At 42.4% G+C, this 21,633-nt stretch overlaps 2 protein-coding genes across 4 annotated transcripts; one reads left to right on the top strand and one right to left on the bottom strand.

Moving 5' to 3' along the window:
• Nucleotides 1–195: 195 nt before the first annotated feature.
• On the top strand, nucleotides 196–7,727 carry si:dkey-26c10.5 (C-type lectin domain family 2 member B). Of its 2 annotated transcripts, XM_018736187.2 has the most exons (7): nucleotides 196–326; nucleotides 443–538; nucleotides 5,089–5,187; nucleotides 5,863–5,994; nucleotides 6,423–6,577; nucleotides 6,700–6,800; nucleotides 7,077–7,727. In XM_018736187.2, exons 1-7 carry the CDS (start codon nucleotides 230–232, stop codon nucleotides 7,201–7,203), a joined length of 807 nt encoding a protein of 268 aa, XP_018591703.1. In that variant the 5' UTR covers nucleotides 196–229; the 3' UTR covers nucleotides 7,204–7,727. The 2 variants fall into 2 exon arrangements, with proteins under 2 accessions (XP_018591703.1, XP_018591710.1); XM_018736194.2 differs by lacking the exons at nucleotides 196–326; nucleotides 443–538 and adding an exon at nucleotides 4,655–4,925.
• On the bottom strand, nucleotides 7,569–21,041 carry trpv6 (transient receptor potential cation channel, subfamily V, member 6). Of its 2 annotated transcripts, XM_018735747.2 has the most exons (17): nucleotides 20,950–21,041; nucleotides 17,414–17,574; nucleotides 17,079–17,176; nucleotides 16,447–16,569; nucleotides 15,989–16,129; nucleotides 15,101–15,199; nucleotides 13,525–13,700; nucleotides 13,243–13,389; nucleotides 13,040–13,119; nucleotides 10,839–10,974; nucleotides 10,627–10,713; nucleotides 10,465–10,541; nucleotides 9,840–10,005; nucleotides 9,575–9,641; nucleotides 8,908–9,176; nucleotides 8,635–8,741; nucleotides 7,569–8,361 (listed from the first exon to the last, which is right to left on the bottom strand). In XM_018735747.2, the coding sequence occupies exons 2-17, from the start codon at nucleotides 17,542–17,544 to the stop codon at nucleotides 8,064–8,066; spliced, it is 2,202 nt and encodes a 733-aa protein (XP_018591263.1). In that variant the 5' UTR covers nucleotides 17,545–17,574; nucleotides 20,950–21,041; the 3' UTR covers nucleotides 7,569–8,063. The 2 variants fall into 2 exon arrangements, with proteins under 2 accessions (XP_018591263.1, XP_018591254.1); XM_018735738.2 differs by lacking the exon at nucleotides 20,950–21,041 and having other exon boundaries at nucleotides 17,414–18,986.
• Between the last annotated feature and the right edge of the window lie 592 nt (nucleotides 21,042–21,633).

The following is a 21,633-nucleotide window of genomic DNA, read 5'->3' as shown; positions in this document are numbered from 1 at the left end:
TATTACTAGTAATGCCAATGGCATTGTTGTGCGGTCTCAAACTATTAAAATAATTTGCTTCGATGTAAAAGAATAAGGCCTGCTTAATTGTTGGAGTCTTCAGGACCATCGAACCTTATGTTGACCGCTTAAGTGAAAATGACAAATAGCCACGCCCCTAAAATGTGACTCCACAGCGCAGCCTGACTTTTGAGTCAAGTGAAAGTAAAAATCCAAAACCAAGGGCACGATGGAGATGAAAGGGATTGAGAAGACCGAGAATTTGCAAGTAAACGTGGAGGATCCAAAAGAGAAAGAAGAAGGAAAGGCAGAACCGAAGATGGAAGGTAAGCCACAAGCAGACACAAATATCCATCTTAAAATCTTTTTGCCTCTGTAATTATTTATCTGATCCATTTTTGCGAACCACCACTTATTGTGGTTCTAAACATTCGTCTCTTAGCCGGCAAAGGAAAAGAAGAAGAGTCAGATTACAGAACACTCTTGTCTACCCCAGAAAACATCTATGAAACAGCCATCCTCCCTGCAGAGAGAAAAGGTAACATTGAACGCTTCGCTCATGGTGTCAGGTGTTACTATGAGTCCACAGTGCATTTGTGTCTTTTCCCCAAGAAGTACTAAAAGAGCATTTTAAAACAGTTAGTGCATCATTCAAAAACTGAGACACACAAGTTTACAGGTTGATATCAACAAGACTAAAAACCAAGTTACATTACCTCATTTTAGCTGATACTTCCCTCCAAAGGAACTTACAGTTATTTACCCATTTATACAGCTGGGTAGTTTTACTGGAGTAATTTAGGGAAAGTACCTTGCTCAAGGGTACTGCTGCCAGAGGTAGGATCAAACCTGTGACTTTTGGATTCAAAGGCAGTAGCTCTAACCACTCAACCCCCCCCCCAAAAAAAATTGTCTTTCACTTATTTAGGTGATGCTTTTATCCTAAGCAATTTACAACATTAGCGTACCTACAATTATTTAGCTGGGCAAAGTTACTGGAGTAATTTAGGGTAAGTACCTTGCTTGAAGGTACTACAGCTGGCGGTGAGATTCAAAGCTTTGACTTGTGGGTCCAAAGGCAGCAGCTCTAATCACTACACCTCCAGCTGTCCCTGTATAAACTTGCAAAGTTAATGCTGGCGGAGAATTGTTGGCGCGGTTATTTTCAACCAGTCTGCTGTGATTTTTGTCCGGTTCCACTGTCTTTATACTGTACCGCCCTTTTATGCGGTTCCATTTCTCAGAAGCCTGAAACAAAGGTGCTCTGCCACAGGACTGCTGCTAAATAGACATGTTTTCTGATTTTTTGCATTATTCTCAAAGAAAAAGTATTTAATGGTTATTTTGCACGTTCGGTCTTGTACTGATGATTTGTCATCACGGCAAAAGCAAGCTCTGGCCGAAATGAAATCTAACCTATTTCAGGAAGAGTCTTTTGTAAGAAACTTCTCAAGGATTTGAAGGTATTTATTCAGCAGTTTCAAATAAAAATTTTTTCCAATTAAAATATCAGCCCGAGCTCTACGGGGACAAACGATTTGGATATTTTCTTACATTTACGTTTTACACTTATTTATTTCACACACATTTTTCTCCAAAGTAACATATAACGCAGCAGACTAATTTGTGCAAAAAATGCATATATGCAAAATTAATATGGATTATTTCATCAGTACCTGTTGCTTTATTTGTAAATTGTAAATACCCACGACTGCCTATAGATGTAACAGCTAGTGAACCCCTTTTATTTTGCTGAAGTGAATGAATGTGCATGGATGGCAGAAACTATGCCAGAAAAACTGGCAGCATGGTTTTGGAAATGTATCAGAGATGTTTTTACAAAGACCTTGGGAAAACTATACAAGGAATTAACCACTACAACTGAAAACACATTCTAGGTGTCTGTCTATTGTGGGTTTCCAAAAATCCTAGATCCCTTCAAATGAAGATGGTCTTTATGAAATTTTGTATATTATTTCCTTAGCAAAAATTATTTCCTTAGCAAAAAAGGTCATTTACAGTTATTTTGTAATGCATGTTTTTTTTTTTTTTTTTTAATTTATGTTCTTTAGTGTTTGTTAAAAATATTGATTTAATACAGGGTTTCATTTATAATAAATATGACCAGATTTTTTTTCCCATTTTTAACCAATTTACATTTTACAAGATGCCATATGTCACTGTAAGTGCATGTGGACAGTCATGAAACTGAAAAGTGGTGTGATTTCTAATTTTTCTAATTAAAGTATCTCCAAACTGTGTGACGTCAGTGTCTCCTAGAAATACATACAGTAAAATCAGTTGCAGTAAATGCACGCTATAACAGCCGTCTGTGGACAACATTGCAAGATGTTCTGTCGGGAAAGGCAAATTAAACATGGTGAAAACATGAAACGAGGAATTAGAAAGAATGACAACTTCACATTGTGAAAGAGCATATGGTCATACTGAAACTGTTGCTCAAGTTAAAGTTCCTCAGAAGCTATTTTTGTTTCTCGGAAATTATTCCACATCTATTTAGACTGTCATGCATCCTGTGCCGGCTCAGGATTTTTTTTTCAGCTTTGTAATTCGCTCGTCGCTGCTTGGCCATTAAAACGTGAGTCACAACACAAAGAAAATTCAAGTTTAGTTAACTGAACCATCTTCACAGCTGGTTTTATTCAGGGATCTTAAATGTCACCTTGACCCGTCCCGAGTGGCCGATAACAAATATTTATATTCTGTGCGTATGAGTGCTGAAGAAAAGCTTAGGATGTTCCATGCTGTGTGGTACAGAAGGCTACGCTACATGTCAGGTCTATGAGCTTCATGCAGACACCGTATCACGTGCAGACACGGTATCATTTGTTTGGGTTTTACAGAACTTCTCCAAGGTTACAGGCTACTTGTCTGCTACTTCTTGCACACTTGCAAGGAGACTCCCAGCAAAGAGAACAATACTTATTGATGCAGAATGAAGAAAATAATTTATATACAGTGTGTATATATATATATATATATATATATATATGTACACATATATATCTATCTATATTATCTATATCTATATTATCTACATCTATTTCTATATATAATATAGTTCTCCTTGCTCGTATTTGATGGCCACTTTTGTGTCTAGGGTGATTTAGAATAGAATAGAATAGAATAGAATAGAATAGAATAGAATAGACTTTATTGTCCCATTTCTGGGAAATTTGTCTTGGACAACCCTGACATGGCCAGTGCACAACACTGGACTCACATAAAACAATACATAGCATAACATAACATAACATAACATAACATACACACAACACACACACATTTTCAGAACTGCTTGTCCCAGACGGGGTCGCGGGGAACCGGAGCCTACCCGGCAACACAGGGCGTAAGGCCGGAGGGGGAGGGGACACACCCAGGACGGGACGCCAGTCCGTCGCAAGGCATCCCAAGTGGGACTCGAACCCCAGACCCACTGGAGAGCAGGACCTGGTCCAACCCACTGCGCCACCGCACCCCCCATGCATAACATACAATTAGTAAGAAATAAACAACAGTCAAAAAGTATTAAAAACCTACTATATACCTGTCTAAAATCTCAGTTTTGGAATTTTCTATTCAATAATTTAACCGCGGTTGGCACAAAAGAATTCTTATAATGATTTGATTTACACATCAAAGTTCTAAATTGTCTCCCTGAGGGTAACACGTTAAAGTTCTCATGTAGAATATGTGTGTCATCAGCAGCAATTTTTCTAGCTTGTTTTAAAACAGATATCTCGTACAACTCCTATATGGGTCGTTTCTCTTCCCACCATATAATATAATATAGTTCTCCTTGCCCGGAGTCTCCTTAAGCTATGAGCCCTTATTTGACGGCCACTTTTGTGTCTAGGGTGATTTACACTAATGGATACACAAATCTGTGAAAATGTACTCATTTTCATGGTATGATAGGCTGACTGCATCCAGTGGCACGGTGGCACAGCAAGAAGCGCTGCTGTCTCACAGGCCCCTGGAAAGTGAGAGAGGCTGTGGGTTCGATCCCTGCTCAGTCTGTGTAGTGTTTGCATATTCTCCCGTGTCTGTGTGGGTTTCCTCCCACACTCCAAAGACAAGCTGTTCAGGTTCCCCCATAGTGTGTGTGTGTGTGTTTGTTTGTTTGTTTGTTTCACTGATGTATGGATGAGTGACCCAGTGTAAGTTGTGTATCTAGCAGTGTATGTCTTTGGGTGCTCTGGTTTCCTCCCACACTCCAAAGACAAGCTGTTCAGGTTCCCCCATAGTGTGTGTGTGTGTGTGTGTGTGTGTGTGTGTGTGTGTGTGTTCCACTGATGTATGGATGAGTGACCCAGTGTAAGTTGTGTATGTAGCAGTGTAAGTCACTGTGGTGAATAAGGTGTTTGGACTAACGACACTACACAGAGTTCATTGGAAGACGCTTTGGAGAAAAGCTTCTGCTAATAAATAAATGTACATCAGTTGAGGGTATGTACCCTGATCAAGGGTAAACCAGGGACTTGGATTCCTTACTACAGTCCAGAACTTAAGGCATGAAACAATGCACTTGGGGAATCGGAGAAGAAGCGAAGGGAACGGAAGAGAAGAGTGCAGGAAAGGCGGGCACTGACCGTAACCAAATCGCCGGCGGCTGGTGCCGTTGCTAAGCAACGGCGAGAAGAATGCCGCGTCCTCCCTCTTTTCCATGAACCTTCGCCATATCAGACGCCATGTTTTGCTAAAAATATCTCCCCGGGTGGCAGAGAGAAGAGCGCAGTAGACACCGTCTCGGACACTCAGACACTCGACACTCGAACCCGACGCCCGCAGACGCGCACATTCTGCCGCGATGAATATTAAATTCTGCCAGATCTACCGAAACGGGGAGGAAAATGGTAAACAGCCGGAGAAGCCGCACCTGGCTGCTGCTGCGGAGCAGGAAGGTAAAACAGTTTCTCGCCCGGGGAAGGAAAGAAACCGGAGCTGCGCCGTATGATCGCCGACTGCGCTTGTTCTTCTTGTCCTCTGTTCATCACAATCATCATCATCCGTGTTGTTTTTTTTTTATTATGACTGTTATCACCTCTTGTTGTTGTGTTTCCACAGAGCTCTACAGGAGAGTCCGCGTGTACCGAGCGCTCTCCCTCATCCTGCTCCTGCTCACCTTGATCTTCGCCGCAGTGGTCATCGCCCTCTGCCTCCAGCGTCCGTCCCTCTTCTTCTTCCTTCTCCCACTCTCTTCAGCACCTCACAGCTTTTGGCCTGCTCACACTTCTGTTTTTTTACCCACTTATACAACTGGGTCGCTTTCACTCGAGTCGAACCCGCGACCTGGCTCTAGCCACTGCTCCACCTACTGGTGGCCGCAGCAATCTCATTGATTCGTTGCATGCATGTCAAATGGCATAAATATGTACTTATACACACGGAGACACGTTGTTTAGAGGCTCCTGTGGACGCTCCACTCGTTTCAGGGTTTGTGCCGTTTTACACGGACACGGGGGGTGTGGTGGCGCAGCGGGTTTGGCCGGGTCCTGCTCTCTGGTAGGTCTGGGGTTCGAGTCCCGCTTGGGGTGCCTTGTGGCGGACTGGCGTCCCGTCCCGGGTGTGTCCCCTCCCCCCTCTGGCCTTGTGCTCTGTGTTGCTGGGTTGAGCTCCAGCTTGCCATGACCCCGTTTAGGACAAGCGGCTTCAGCCGATGTGTGTGTGTGTGTGTGTGTGTGTACATGGACACATTCGGTCCCTTCAGTTCAGACGAGCTCATAACCGCAAGGCTCCTCCTGTTTGTATGCCTGCGCGTCCGTGTATTTGAACGGCACGCGCTCCAAGCGTTACCGCGACTGCGCTGCGATCTCACGCTCCGTCTTCCTTCCCCTCCAGTCCAGGCCAGGCCCGCTTGTCTGAAGACGGAGCATGACGACGGTGCGGCCCAGCACCTCTGCACTCTGGAGCTGTGCAACCAGTTGCACCCAAGAGTGGAAAAGGCTGTGGTGACGTCAACTGAGAAAAAAGGTGAACCTGCATGCAAGCAGATCATTTTGTGTCCTGTGTGTTGTGATGATGTATTTGGGTTATAGCTTTCCATTTAAACATGGTATTTTTGTAACACACAGACACTAAGTTACCAGATTTTATATGGTCTTTGTGTGGAATCGGTGTAAAAAAGTGAAAGCTTAAGAATGTGTGCGTTCTGCTTTGCTTTTCGATAATTTCTATTAAAAAAACATATTTAGTATGGCTTAAGAGAAAATCAGATCTTTCCAAACAAGTGATCACACACGTTCACTAAAACCATTACATATCCCTAAAAATATATATAATTTCATTCATAATCTCACTGTCTTGTTTGACTGTGGTACTCTGTGAGTCACAGGGCAGATTTACAGTGTTTTGTGCTGCGTTTTTCAGAGCGTAATGACTTTGACAAAACTGCCGTGCAGATTCTGAATGTCAGGCCCTGTGCAGCAACGGTTGGCTGAAGTTCGGGGACTCCTGTTTCTTCCTCTCCAAACTGCGGAACTCGTGGAGCGGAGGCAGGCAGCAGTGCCAGAAGTGGGGTGCGGACTTGGCGGTGATAGACAATATGCAAGTGCAGGTACGGACGCCTCCCATACGTGCTCCTGTCTCCCAGGAGGTGGCGCTCGATGCCTTTCTCTGAACCACCCCTGTAGGCGCTCAGAGACCCACCCCTTACCAGGTGTCGTCTCCTTGCTACAGGAATTTCTGACCAAGAAGGGGAACCTGATGTACTGGATTGGCTTGAACCGGTCCAGTGGTGGGCAGTGGATGTGGGTAAACCAGTCTGCGCTTGGCCAGAGGTGAGAGCGCAGGGCTCTGTACGCTTCCCACGATTTTGCTCTACGAGGCAGCATCGTGGGTCTTTTCCAGTTTTCTCCACATGATATACTTTGGGGTTTTTTTTTTTTTAACGTTCACTGGGCTAACGGGGTAAGAGAAAATCAGCGCTAGAAGGAGATGCGCAAAGCTGGGTTTAGTTAGAGTGTTATTGGATCACACTTTCAGGCCCAGGAAAGAGCAGGATTGGCTGTGCTGGTGTATCATAAGTAAACTCCTGTCCTTTGTCTCCCAAACAGTTACTGGGGTCCTCATTCAGACAAGGATAGCTGTGGATTTCTCATTGGCAAAGACATGCCTACCAAAAGCTGGGGCTCCTCAGATTGCTCCTATCTCTCTGCCTACATCTGCCAGAAGAAGATCTGAGCGGATTGTCACACGCCGCCTGTGTCTCAGTAACCCTCCATACATACCAGCAAGAGCAAGAGTAACGTAGCCTACCTAACGGAACACAATCGATCAATATTCGTTGTAGTTAAATCTGCTTAAATCAGTTTTTTGTCGTAGTTGAAGCTTGAAAATGCTGGCAGATAACACTGTATACTCACATTACCCGCATCAGCTTCCGTAACGACCGCCGCAAAGACATTTATAATCAAGAGCGACTTACATAATGACAGTCTTCACATCGCAAGATCTTTCTTTACCGCTGTGACAACTGCTGTTTTTTGGTTGACATGTTGTGTCATCTTAGCTTTAACTTGTACTGTTTTCCACTACAAAAAGAGCACTTTTTTTTTTTTTTTTCTTTTCTTTTTGGTGTGTTAGTATGAACTCTACTGTAAATGTTGCACTAAAAAAGTACCGCTCAAAATCTGTTATTTCCGGAATGACTTTGTCTAAGCACTGTAGTAGCCTTTTCACCACATTAAACATTTTTATTGATTTCATTTATTTTGCTGTTCAAAGGCGGGAAGCAGGAGGCGTGGTAAGAGCATGCGATCAGTGACGCTTGCAAGATTAATCAGCTTTAGATACACACTGTTATTTCATTATTATTGCATTTAAACCCTTCCTCACCAGTAAGTACGAATCATGTGATTTTGAAACTCCATTATTGCCCTGTGTAAGTATAGGAAGATTGCATGTGACTAAACATCAGGCTAAATACGAGCTCATATTAATATAGATATATGAATGTATGGAAAGGGTGCCGTCGTGTTCTGACGCCGTCTGGAAGGTCCTTGCAGTTCTCACACTTTCAGACTTACTAGACGTTCTCTGCATCAGAGCTGGGATTCCTTCTCTGCTTCCAAATCCTGAGCTCTGACATCAATCACGTGCCATGCTTGTTGGGACTTCCGGCTGGGGGTCGACATGCTCCTCTGCAAGGGTCTGACGAACGATGTCTCGGAAGCTTTGCCTTGACCGCGTTCGTTTTTTTCTTCTTCTAGTCCTCTATTCATGTTTGTTTCCCCTTTCCTTTTCCTCTCGTCACTCTTTTCTCGTTTCCCCTTTCCAGTCATATCGCTGTTGTCCTCTTCATCTTCTGAGGTATCGCCACTTTCATTGTAATCTTCCACTCTGGGATGTGGGGAAAATTTTTTTGTCATTCTTTAGGCGCCGTTAAATGAATCCCATAATTAGATGCAGGTGACCGCTTCTCTTGCTGGAAGGGTGCATGCAACACTCATATTACCTCCTTTGAGTTGTTCTGTGCTGCCCTTTAATTATTCTTTTCAAAGACTCAGCTTAGCGTTAGACTTAAACTGCTTCGTGTTAAGAAGGTCGGCATCCATAGGTCTGATGTCATTTAAGTCCGTCCATCCACGCGCACCGGACGCGGTGAAATCTTACCGAAGATACCAGCAGTCCCCCAGGCCGTATTGAGATCCGCACATCCCAAGACGAGGCCACAGACATCGGGGCAGTCTTCGCTCAAGCATTAAGATGGTTGCCACGACCTAGGAGGAAAACGGATCAAGTGGAAAACGGATAGAGTCAACAGTGAAAAAATTGCCTTTGTCTTCAATGAAAGCATAATGAAGAAAGGGGGTTGGGGGCGGGGTGGTGGCAAGAATAAAGTGTCCCCAAGAACATGGGGAAAACACTGGGACTAAGAGCAGGTACCTGTGTCATCCAGAGCTCTTCCCTCACCCCGTCCACAGTTGAGTGTGTTTCCGACATTATGGCAGTCAGCATGTTGAGGAGCAGGAGGTTGGAGACCAAAGAAAAGATGCAGTGCAGCACGTGGACAACGGGAGAAATGGTCAACGTGTGGTCCACGGGCAGGTCAACCTGTCCCAGCGTCAGTTCAAACTGGGTGAACAAGGTGATGGGGAAGGAGCGATAGGGAGGCAGGGAGTCGACTTCCTGGGTCATGTAAAACATCCACAGAGCTGTTGGATAGACATGGTGAGACAGGGACACGGAGAGAGACCCCATGATGGAAAGGGGAGGAAAGAGAACGAAGGGATGACGAATTAAGAAGCAGTAAAAAAGCAGGTAGGAAATATCAACCATGCCTTTATTAATTTGTAATGCTCATAGACTATTAATGCAGTTTTTTCAGGCTCAAACCTGTCTAACGTTGACATGCACGTTATTTCCACTTATTTGCTGGAGAGAAGAGATCACATTACCGTGATGCATTGATTGAGCTAGTGAAATGTACACACCGTCAAATTCACCAAGAGCTGAATGTACAAAAATAAATAGGTTCGACTAGAATTCAGTCAACACTCATGGGTAGATAGCAAACCCCGTCATTTACCTGTTCCCTTTTCATATTACTCACCCGAAGCAAATCCGAATACCACTATCACTATCAGCCATATAAACTTGAGAAGGTCCCCTAAAATGTTCTGGAAAGATTAAATAAAAACAAAACAGCTTTATTTTTAATTATGAAAGTCATCAATTATGCAGTTCATACAAATATTTAGATATGAGGTGAAAAGCACTGAAATGACGGTTTAAAGTTCACTGTCCCCAGCAGAAGAAGTAGAGTAGAAAGGGCGATAAAGGAGACTGTCTGGGCAGGCCTTTAGAGAATTGTGTACCTTCTGTATCATGATAACATAAGGTCCAAGTTTCTCAAAGCCGCGGGCAAAGTACAAGACGTTGCACCAGCCCAGCATCAGGCTGATGGCCATGAGAACCATCTCTCCGGGCAGGCTGCTCAGTCGAAGGACACACAGCATCACCACGAGACATGCATAGGTGATCCTGAAAAGTTCAGAGAAGTTCCAAAATCTGGTAGAGAGAAACTCTCATGGTACCAACATTGCTTCTTGTTGTTTTGCTGATGCTGTTCGCCAAAGCAATTCACAGTGTTAAGCTACTTGCAATTCTTTATCCATTTTACCAGTGGGTAATTTTTTTTACTGTAGCTCTTGAGGGTAAATTCTTTGCTCAAGGGTTGCTAAACAGGAGCAGAGATTTGAACCTGGATCCTTCAAGGGTGAGGTAGGAGCTCTAACTACTACACTACCTATTACCCCCATGGTAGCAGCCAAAATTTTCTCAAGAGATGCATGAGATGATTGCTACATTGCGTTCCGCTGTTTAATTTTGCACCAGAGCCATTTTGATTTTCTAGTTAATATGAACACTGACATCAATTGAAAACAAAAGCCTGACATGCAAAAGCGGCACGAGAGGTGAAATCCAAGTAAATTAACTTACAGGATAATGTGGAAGGGACCCCCGAGGGCTGACTGACCAAAATATGGCTTGGCTCCAACTCTCAGTATGTCTGGAATCTAGGCATTGGTCAACATCAAGTATCAAATAGAGCGGTCAAGGCAATAGGGTGGTCTTAACGGGCAGATACGGTGTTACAGTTACCTCAAGCAACAGGATTAAAATGGCCCCGAGGACACTTATGATTTCACCCGCTAAACGCACGTTATCCTCGTACATCAGGTAGCTTTCCTGAAAAAAAAAAAAACACGGAAGAATACATGAAAGAACGAACAGACAGAAACGCTGCTTTACTGAAACCGAAGAAAGCAAACAGACATCTGTATAAAGGCCATATTGCAGCTGTGCATTTTTACCTCCAGTGTTTTCTGGACACGGATGGTTCTGTCGGAAATGATCGCCGTGTAATTCTCCGGGGCATCCTTCACCGGGCGGTACACACAGCAGAGGGTGAAGGACACGATATACAGGAGGTACACCAGCAGCAGAAACCTGTGGCGGATGGGAGGGACATTTTTGACATCAGCTGTTATGGCTCACATTCTTCCTGAAAGCCCGCTTGTCAGGTGAATCCTCGTAAAACAAAGTCTTAATTACTGCTAATTGGGAAAAATGTTTCCCGAGCCACAAGAGGTTAAGAGTTCCACCTTTCACGGAGAAAATCAAATTCCAGTTCTAGTCCAGGACATCATGATTGCGTTGGAGACGTTGAGATCCAGGATCGAGACCCCCATGCTCAAACTCATAACATGCTCCTTTTTCTGTCTGTTTTCTTCCTTTCGTGTTTGTAATTTATTTTATTACAGGTGGTCCTCGATTTGCGATGGGGTTACGTTCCGCGAAACCGAAAACAAGTCGAAAAAGTCGTAAGTCGAGAATGCATTTAATACACCTAATAGACACCTCTGCATGACAGACTGGGAGATGCGGGTCGCTGCCCAGCATCGCGAGAGAGTATTGCTCCGCAGATCGGTTGCCCGTGAAAAAAATCTAAATGAAAAATTCGAAGTACGGTTTCTATTGAATGTCTGTTGCCAGCTCACCATCGTAAAGTCGAAAAATCGTGTCGAGCCATCCTAAATCGGGGACCACCTGTGTTTTCTCTTTTGATGTTCTTGTTTTGGTGGCACAGTGGTACTCTAGATAGCACTGGTGCCTCACGGCTCCTGGGTTGTGGGTGTGGAGTTTGAATCGGACTCAGTCTTCATCGAGTTTGCATGTTACCCCACGTTTGCGTGAGCTTCCTCTGGGTGCTCCAGTTTCCTCCCACGCTCCAAAGACACGTTCCAGGTGAATTGGTGACTCGAAATGAATCCTACTGTGACGATGAACGCGTGCATGATTGCCCTACCTTGAACTGACCCCCTGTTCACGGGGTGCTCTGCCTCAGACCCCATGCTTACATGATAGACCCTGGGCCACCATGACCATGGATGTGATTACTGGTAATAAAGGGGTGGACTCTATTGTTCTTTTATAGTTGGAATGTTTGGAATCTTTTTATTTTGTTAATTTATTCAGTTTCTTCACATCTTTTTTTCTTTTTACACGCTGATATTTTGGTAGCTGTAAATTTATTTGTTTTACAGTTGTAACCGAAATAACTTTCTTGTTTATTGCAAAATACCCTGAGAAGTTGTTCTACAGATGCAGTGCATAATAAAGACTATTATTATAACACCACCTAATGAGGCAATTCTCGGAATGTAAACTCCTTCACAATACTAGTAACCAACCCATCTTTGCTGAGATGCGTGTAAGGGATCATGTGTGATAAAAGAATGGTAAAACAAATCACACCTTCGAAGTCCTTTGTAATGAAATTTACCTTCAAGAAAATTCTATGAGCTTTATTATTTTAAGTTTTAAACTTAAAAAGTAAGCCTTTCCCTTGCCTTTTTGCCTTGTCACATCTTTGAGCACTTTTTTGCTTTGAGGTTCATTATTATGACAGATGATTGTTAAGCACTAACAGGAGATTCCTGAGAAACGCTTGCGATCTGAGACGCTGCTCAACGAGACGACCGAAATGAATGTGAGACGCCATGACCGTTCACCTTCTATAGTGCTTGACATCACTATGGCTCATACTTTGGAATTTAAAATTTTCTGTTCTTATAAGGCATTTCTCAAAATTGTGGCTTGTTATGTGAACTTTATGGTACAAACTAAAGATGCTAATAAGTTCAAGCGCTCATAAAATGAGAGTTCTTTATGTCTGTAATGCCTACGATCCCTACAAAGCATAACATGAGTGTGAATGTAACACAGCCGGTACTAATATTTTGGATAAAATTGACTAATTCAGATGAATGAAACGGAACAATTCTTTATTTACAACGAGAAAATGACCGAAACTCTAAAAGTACAACGTGCTGCACAAAATCCACTAAAATTAAGTTTTTAAATGCAAAATACAGGCTCCAAACAGTCACACTCTAGATATCCAGATCAACCACCTAACAGAGCATCACTTAGCGTAATAAAGCAAAAACGAATCTGTAGACATCAGTTTCTTATAGACTTTCTGCTTCTTTAAATTTATGAAGAAAATTACCTAAAATAATGTTTTCCATAGAGATTCCATTTGAGGCTGATAAGCTGTCTCACTGGCGTCACCTGCAGTAGGTTCCTTGCCTGGAAAGGAAGAACAGAGAAATATGGTTATCCAGTGAACTCACTGGATTAAAATGCCTCTTTTGTGACCCTTTCAATTCACATCATGCACTACAGAAAAAACAGTTTTTCATCATGATTCACCTCATTCTTCCGGCTGGTAACAATGCACTCCAACACGGACTGATCGTCGGCCCAGGAGTCAATCTCAGTCAAGTCATAAAGATTGGAGCTGAGGGGGCCCATGCTCCACTGAACTACTCGCCTTCGATTGACCAGACTCTGAAACACCTTGAATAGAGAGGTAAAGAGAGGCAAGGGGCTAAGAGGACCATCAGAGCATGTTTCATTCGTGGAATCGCCATCATTTCCTTTATATTTCATAGCATTCATGGTTTGCACAAGATGTGTTGCTGGGATCCTGACCTCTAAGTTGCCCTCCTTGGCTGCCAGTTTGAAGAGAGTGAGTCCGCGGTAGTTGGGAATTAGGTCCAGCGGAATATCTCTCTCAGCCTCTGCATCTTTGGCCAGCAGCATCTCCATGGTTTCACAGGCCATGTCTTTATCAGGCTGCAGAACGAGGATGTGCAAGATCGTGTTTCCTGAGAGAAACCAATATGAACACATTGGAAACTGGAATCAAATGCATGTGCAGCAAGTAGATTAGCAGTTCGAGACATTGCGTTACAATCAGAAGAGCTGGATTGCAGTCATCTCTCCTGCTACAGTACCCTTGAGTGAAGCGCTTGTCTTAAATTGCTCGAGTAAAAATTACCCCGCTGTATACATGGGTAAATAACACGGCTTAAAAATTTTATCATGTCATTTTTTTTTTTGCATTTTCCATTCAGTTTTGTTAGATCAAGCATACTTTTGGTGTTAGCTCATACAGTATATCGGTTTTTAGAAAGGTATTCCACATCCTTAAAATGAGCAAATTTTTGCAAATTTTCGCACTGGGTTCCAAGCACTGCATATTCCAGTACCTTTTAGTATTTGATGCTTTCCAGAATGTTTTGCTACTTTCTAGAATGTACTGGTGCCTTCTAGAATCTTCCAATGGCTGTAAAGTACCAAACTGAAACTTACACTCTAGAAGAACTAGTGGTGTTTTTGTAATCAGTAAACCTCAACTAGTCATAATCAAGGCAAAAATTCATCCTCACTAAGAACTTTGAAAAATGTTGTGTTGTGTTATTGTAGGTGATAATGCTGCAAGTTGTTTTGTAAGAAAGTGTCAAACCAATAAATAAATGTAAATGCTACAGTATCATTGAGCATCTGTACTACACTTATTCATTTAGCTGATGCTTTTCTCCAAAAACGACTTGCAAAATTAGAAAATAGAGAGAAAATAACTGAATGCTTCTAATCTTACAACTACACCGAAAGCACTTTACAGTCACCCTGTAGGGTATTTTTAAAAGAGCAATTCAGGATGCTTGAACCCATGACCTTCAGGTAACATGACTGGATTCACATTAAATCTGCTTAGCTGATGCTTTTCTCCAAAGCGATTTACAATGTTAAGGTTACAATTATTTACCCATTTAGACAGCTGGCTAATTTTACTGGAGCAATTTAGGGTAGGTACCTTGCTCAAGGGTACTGCAGCCAGAGGTGGGGATCAAACCTGCGACCTCTGGACCATTATGCTACCAGCCATTCCTCAATGTACAATACTAAGCTGCATACAATGTACCACCTTTTTAGAGAGCAAATCAGTGTAATGTGTGCACTCTCTCACCACTACACAGAAAGGTATGCACCCTGAATAGCGCCAGTAAAATATGCCCACCTCTGTAAATGGCCTAATAATTTTACATATCTCAAAATGCAGTTTTAACATTATAAGTTGCTTTGGAGAGCAGCATCTTCCAAGTTAACAAGTAACAATAAATGCAGAGCAATTGTACACATGCACATAAACACAGAACACGAGTGACCCAGAAATACTATATTCACACAACTAGAAAGGTAAAGAAAGTAAAAATATTTTTACCAAGACTGTCTTGGGCCCTGATGTTGGCTCCAGCATCTATCAACATGGAGATTATCTCTTGGTTCCCCACACAACAGGCAAACGACAGGGTATGCTCACCTGAAGGTGAAACCACCGAAAACAAGAGATGTTATGAATGGACCGAGCAGAGCAAAACCTTTTGCACTGGTAGACACAATTTAAGATGTTTATGATAAAATAATTCCATCTCCTGAATGACTGAAAAAGAGCAGCGTTTTCTTGATGTTTTTAATGATAGAATAAATCAAAATCGTTGTGTCAGTTCAGTCAGTACGTTTTGTTAATATGATTTTTATGCTTAAATGTATCCTTGTGTGACTAGATTAGAAATAATATTCCTTCTGTTTGCTTAAGCCATTGTTTGGTCATTCTGAGTTCTGCGTTCTTATTAGGATAGTGACACAGTTGGAATTGGGCTGCAACCATGAAGAGCAGAGGTTTGGAGAAGAAGGGGATGTGCTGCTGCAATGTGAAATCATCATTCATGGTGAAAACATGCAAGCGAGAGGTTTTCTGGACTACAGTACTAATAAGCAATAAACCAGCGTTGTGGCACTCAGGAGACCGGACGTTGTGCGTCAATGTTCCATCTTTGTGAGGTGTAATGTCTTGCTTGGGGTGATCTAAGTCTTTCCCACCAAATCTATATTGGAAACTTATTTTAAGTCATGTTGGCAGTTTGTGCAACAAAAATAACATGAAATACATCTCACAAAGATGTCCCAACAGGGTGGCAACTATGTGATGAAAAATGGCCTCACGCTAAGAGGCACTCCAAAAACCCAAATCAGTGTTTACTTCTGTATGCCTGAACCTGTTGTCCAAAACCCCGGAATCTGAAACATCCCAGCATGCGTCTTCCCTCACCGTAGTACAGCAGTCCTCCCCTTCTCTTCTGGAAGTATAATCCGGTCACCCTGGGAGTGTCCACATGTGCCCCTCTGTCAATTAGCTCACGGACCAGGTTCACGTTCTGGTTCATAACAGCAATGTGAAGAGGGCTCAAACCTGGGAGTGCCAAAGGAAAGAAGAGAATAAAGTGAAAATATCATTATATGTATTAGACAAATTGCAAACAAGCAACCTGAAGCAGCTGTAAATTATGACTTTGTGCAAACTTTGACTTTTCTCCTAAAATCCAACATTAACCATTCAGAAAGCATGTGACATGATTTATGACCCCAAAAAGACAAAAGTGCAATATATGTCCAAAAAAATAGTTTAATCTGTCATTAATAATTATGGTTCTGAAACTGATGATAGACTTTCTGGATGAAATACTTTGTAGCTGAACTGAATATGGCAAAAAATATCGGAATGCATACCCTGAAAGAGGTCAGAGGTCATGGTCTCATTTATGAGCTCCGGAGCCCCATCCATCAAAGCTATGGCAGCCTCTAGGCTGTCATTCTGTACTGCGACATGTAGAACAGTCTCCCCCAGGACTCCTGAGACAAACAGAGGAGAGGCACAAAGACATTTATCTACATTTACATTTATTTATTTATCAGGCACTTTTCTCTAAAGTGACTTCCAATGAACTCTATGTAGTGTTATCAGCCCACACACCTTCTTCACCGTGGTGACTTACACTGCTAGATACACTACTTACACTGGGTCACTCATCCATACATCAGTGGAATACACTCCCTCTGTCACTCACACACTGTGGGGGAACCTGAACAGCATGTTTTTGGACTGTGGGAGGAAACCAGAGCACCCAAAGACTCACACTGCTAGATGCACAATGGGTCAGTCATCCCTACATATAAATAAATAAATAAATAACTGTAAATGAAAATGTAAGACATTTAATCATGGACAAAGGCAATGACTGCCTAAGGTTACATCTGAGCTGAAGATACAGAGGTACGAGAAAGGGCTGCAACCAGTGTAAAATTTTGCTTCCATCAGTTTACAAGCAGTGTAGGAAAAATTAATTAAAGCAGAAGTACACCTCTTTGAAAGATGTCTGTGGAGGGACATTTCAGCAGTTTCCGTAAGGAACCAACATCATTCTCTTCAGCGGCGAAGAAGAAGGGAATATCATTTATCCTAAGAGTGAGGGAGAGATTTGATTAACAGCTCTTTTCTGAATACACGCGTGTGAAGACCAGGTCAACGCAAGACTGATTGGAGAACTGGAAGGGTTGTAAACATTTTTATAGCCAAGTGTACCCTAGTTAGTGTACTACATTTCATTACATTATGCTCTATAAAACATAAAAATGTGCCCATTGTGTTTCAACAAAGAGCGAAGGGTAGGAATGTGCATTCTTGGAGTTTACTCACCTCTTGTTCCGCAAGAGAAAAGTCTCATCGAGCATTTCATTCCATCCCTTCTTGTTTTCGAAGCGAAACTTAAGTTGACTCCACCAGTGACTGATCTCCCCAGGAGCAGCGCGGAAAAGAGGTGGCCCCATGGTCTCAAGTGCAAACTCCCAGCTGACACGCTGCTCAGGTGAGGAGATCGGGTCAAGTGCATGGCAACGCATTCATTTTCACAGCCGAGCAGCAAGAAGCCGTTCCATTATTGTCTCCATTTAAATTTTTTTTTTTTGGAGAAAAAAAGACATCAGTGAAAAATTGCGTGTTGAGAGAGAGCGAGTGAAATGATAAAGGGCTCTAGCACCGAGGTATTATTTAATACACGTGACCCTCATCCCGTGATACTGGCTCTTCATATATCTGGTGTGCTATTGTTAATACCACTTATCATTAATCAGTCCAGATTTTAATTTATTCAGTTTTGGTCATCTAGTGCAGGTCGACAACGTTCTGTCCGGCATGATAACCTGAGGCTGAATCTGAAAGCCGCATCAAGCAAACGCGCTGCATTGTGGGAAAAGGGTACCGACTCTCTCAGTTGTGGTTGTGTGTTCTGTAGTCTGGCTTCCATATCCATCTGTGGCACAGAGGATCGCGGCCTCAGCCATCTTCGGGAATGTCGGGGTTGACAGAGACCAGGTGTGGTGACGCTACTTAAATGGATAGTCGAAGGACAGCAGCATTGGTACCGTGGACCTGGGATTGGTGTGGATACAGACACTGCTTCACACTCCAGGTTTCTAATCCCTTATGTGTCACACCCTACCGCCTGGTGTCTGGTCACTCTCTGAACTTGGCTCGCTCGGCGTGCTACACCACCTGGCTGTGTTTGCATCCTGTTTTGCACCTCTGTTGTTTCCTCGTCACGTTATTTATTTACTTATTATAGAGCTGTATTTCTGAAAAATGGCTCCTACAGATGAAGAACAGTGTGTGCAAGAGGTTCGTAGCTTAGAAAACGATTAAAGTCTTCAAGCGCTTACAGGACAAAGATATTTCTCTCGCATTAGATTTAAATTAGGTCTAAAACCACAGTGAAAAATATGCGATGATGGTTTAACCGTTCAGTCGAGGACGACTTTCGGTCACTTTATGGATCATCGTTATCCATGCTTTACGATTTTTGACCATGTCTTTTAATTCTTTCAAGGGCGTGTTCGTGTCGGCCTTAATGATGTCCAGCCAGCGTGTTCTTGGACGTCCTCTTCTTCTCTGTCCGAGCTATTCGAAATTCGTCCTTGCTCTTCCCTGGTCACTTGTAGGGTGCTTTCCGGCCCAGGGGACTGCCTTCCAGCACCATGACTGAAGATGTTTGGTTGGGATCCGTAAAGTATTTCGGCAAAGACAGTGGAGTAGTTTGCCATTGCTTTCTCCACCCCTCCCCATTTATCCGGGCTTGGGACCGGCGTGTCACTGTTGCCAACTACACGGCTGGGTTGAAAAATATGTAGTGTGTAAGAAATCAAATAAAAGCCATAATGTGTTTTCAACCCAGACCATGCAAACTATCAGGTAAGTTCATGAAATCATTTTTTTTATTTTTTGAATAATAGTATTAATATATGTATTGTACACACACACCCACTTGTCCCATGAGGGGGTGCCGGAGCCTAACCCAGCAACACAGGGAATAAGGCTGGAGTGGGAGGGGATACACCCAGGACGGGACACCGGTCCATCGCAAGGCCATCGCAAGGCACCCCAAGCAGGACTTGAACCCCAGACCCACTGGAGAGCAAGACCCAGTTCAACCCACTGCATCCCCCTTATATGTATTGTCGTATTCTTAATTTAATGTCTTAAACAACGATTTCTTTGTAGTTTATACCAAGCGTCACATAGGGTGATTTTAGGTTTAAATTAATTATTATTAATAATAAAACAAATGATTTCATTACCCATTTTATTGATATGTGGTTGTTTTTCAGCAACGAATTATGACCGTTAACGGGGGGAAAGTGCGCTAAATAAATTACTTCGGCACAATCATCATAACCACAAACAATACCAATAGCCACCTACAGTGTTAATGCAAACTGTTTATGACAGCAGTTTCAAAAAAATTCGGGACAAAGCTTTTTAGTAATTGTTTCCCGTGACAATATTTTTACCACTCGTGTAAAAACCGAAATGCACATATTTAGATTACGCTGCACGTTTCCTAATAGGAACATCTATGGTACTCTCTTATAGTTTTACAACCAATCACTCCTTATATCTCTTGTCCTGATGAGGGTCGTGGTGGTCAGGAACCTATCCATGAATCACGGGGCACTTGGCTGAGGTGGGACATACCGGATGGGAAACCAGTCCATGTAGGATATTCACACACTCGCTCACTCACACACACACTCACTCACACACACGTACAGTCACTGAGGGCAATTTAAGAGTTCAGCGGAAACACAGATCTTTGGAGCATGAGAGGAAACCCACGCAAATACGGTAAGAACATTGAAACTCCACACAGACTGAGCCGGAATGAAAACCACACCGGAACAGGCCAGACACTGCGAGGTGGCAGCTCCACCCGCTGCGCCACCATGCTGCCCTTCTTATGTGTTTTTACAGCATCTAAAAGGGTTTCTTTTCTGTAGCATAATGACTAGACCATCAAGCAATTTTTTTCTACGCAAAATCAAAAATTTAAATTTAACAAAACTATCGATAAATATTTCGCTCACTCTAATCGCACTATTTCCAAAGTCTTTTTTGACACGTTTAACGTTCGTTCAAACATGAATTAAATAACTGAAATGTTTCACGCTGCGTGCTCGGCTGAAAACGGTCAATAGCCTGATTGGAAACCTTTTTCTTCAGTGTCGCACGGCATTACGTTACCGTCCGGAAACGAATATACTGTGTCGACGTGTTCAAAAAACAAGCGTTTCACAATGTTGGCTGTGAACACTTTCAGCATTGGATGTATGAGAGAGAACAGCAATTACATTTATTCAATTAGCTGATGCTTTTTTCTGCTCCATTAAGCTACTTATGACTGTTAATCCATTTCTACAGCTGGGTAGTTTTACTGTAGCAATTGAAGGTAAGTACCTCGCTCAAGGGTACTACAGCTGAAGGTGAGATTTGAAACGGTAACCTTTAGAAGCCTATGATGCTATGCATAAGAGCAACAATCGCACTGAGATTCTCAAAGACAACTATACATTGTCTATATTTTACGTATGTGTATAATGTAATTAAGTGAAAGGTTTATTTCCTTTAATATTATAACTTAATGGAAAAAATGCTTCGATCCCTTCTTAGAAATCATTTGCTTTAGAATGAACTATAGGCAGCTATTTAATAAGCATTTTTTAGAATGCCCAAGACCGAAATGCGCGATGAACAAAGATGACAAAGATACACTCATGCAATCTTATGTCACGCAATCTGCTCAATGTGTAATGTGTGCGCACCTTGGACAGGTGAGAATTGCTCTGGTACAAAAAAATCCCATGAAGCTGTTAAAATGAACAAACATAAAATTTTGAACTTACCTGTACAACACAAATCACTTAGTCACTTATCCTTGCAGGAAACTCACGCTATTCCATTATATAGCTAACGTTGCAATGCCACGCGCAGACGACTTGGGATTAAGATCCGGAAAGAACTTTGTGTGAACATTTATAAATAAGACTTACGAGAGAAACTGAGGGAGGAGAAAGAGCTCGAGGGGAGGGGAGGGGAGAGGAGAACAGCAGTGTGGCATTATTAGAGGACGACACAGGACCCTAAACAAACAAGTGATCACTGATGAATTTGGGCCTTATAGGTTCACCTTCCTGCAAACTTGTAAATATACAGAGATTTACAAAAAAAAAATTAGAGGCTCAAGTCCTCAGCCTACCATTGCCTGCGATAAAACACAAGGAATACCTTCCTTTTGGCTGTCTTAAATGTATACACATGCTTACTACTATTTTAATTTGTTAAAATCCAAAGAAGAACAAATGAGGCCAAAATTGTTACCTGTTTGTAACTGAATGAATTTACAGGAGATTTCACACCATATTTAATTGTGTCACATTGTCTGAAGACTAAGAGTATTTCCTTACCATGAGCACCCACCATTTCAGCATGTACTGGGTAGTTTTATTAGATGATTTTGTCTAAATAGACCTTAATGTACAAACTACAGTTAATCAGTGTGCCTTAAATATAAAATATATTTATATTTT

This window comes from Scleropages formosus, chromosome 18, assembly GCF_900964775.1.
Source record: "Scleropages formosus chromosome 18, fSclFor1.1, whole genome shotgun sequence".
NCBI classification, from domain to species: domain Eukaryota; kingdom Metazoa; phylum Chordata; class Actinopteri; order Osteoglossiformes; family Osteoglossidae; genus Scleropages; species Scleropages formosus.
Note: the sequence above shows the minus strand (reverse complement) of the source record. Positions and strands in the feature narration are given on the sequence as shown.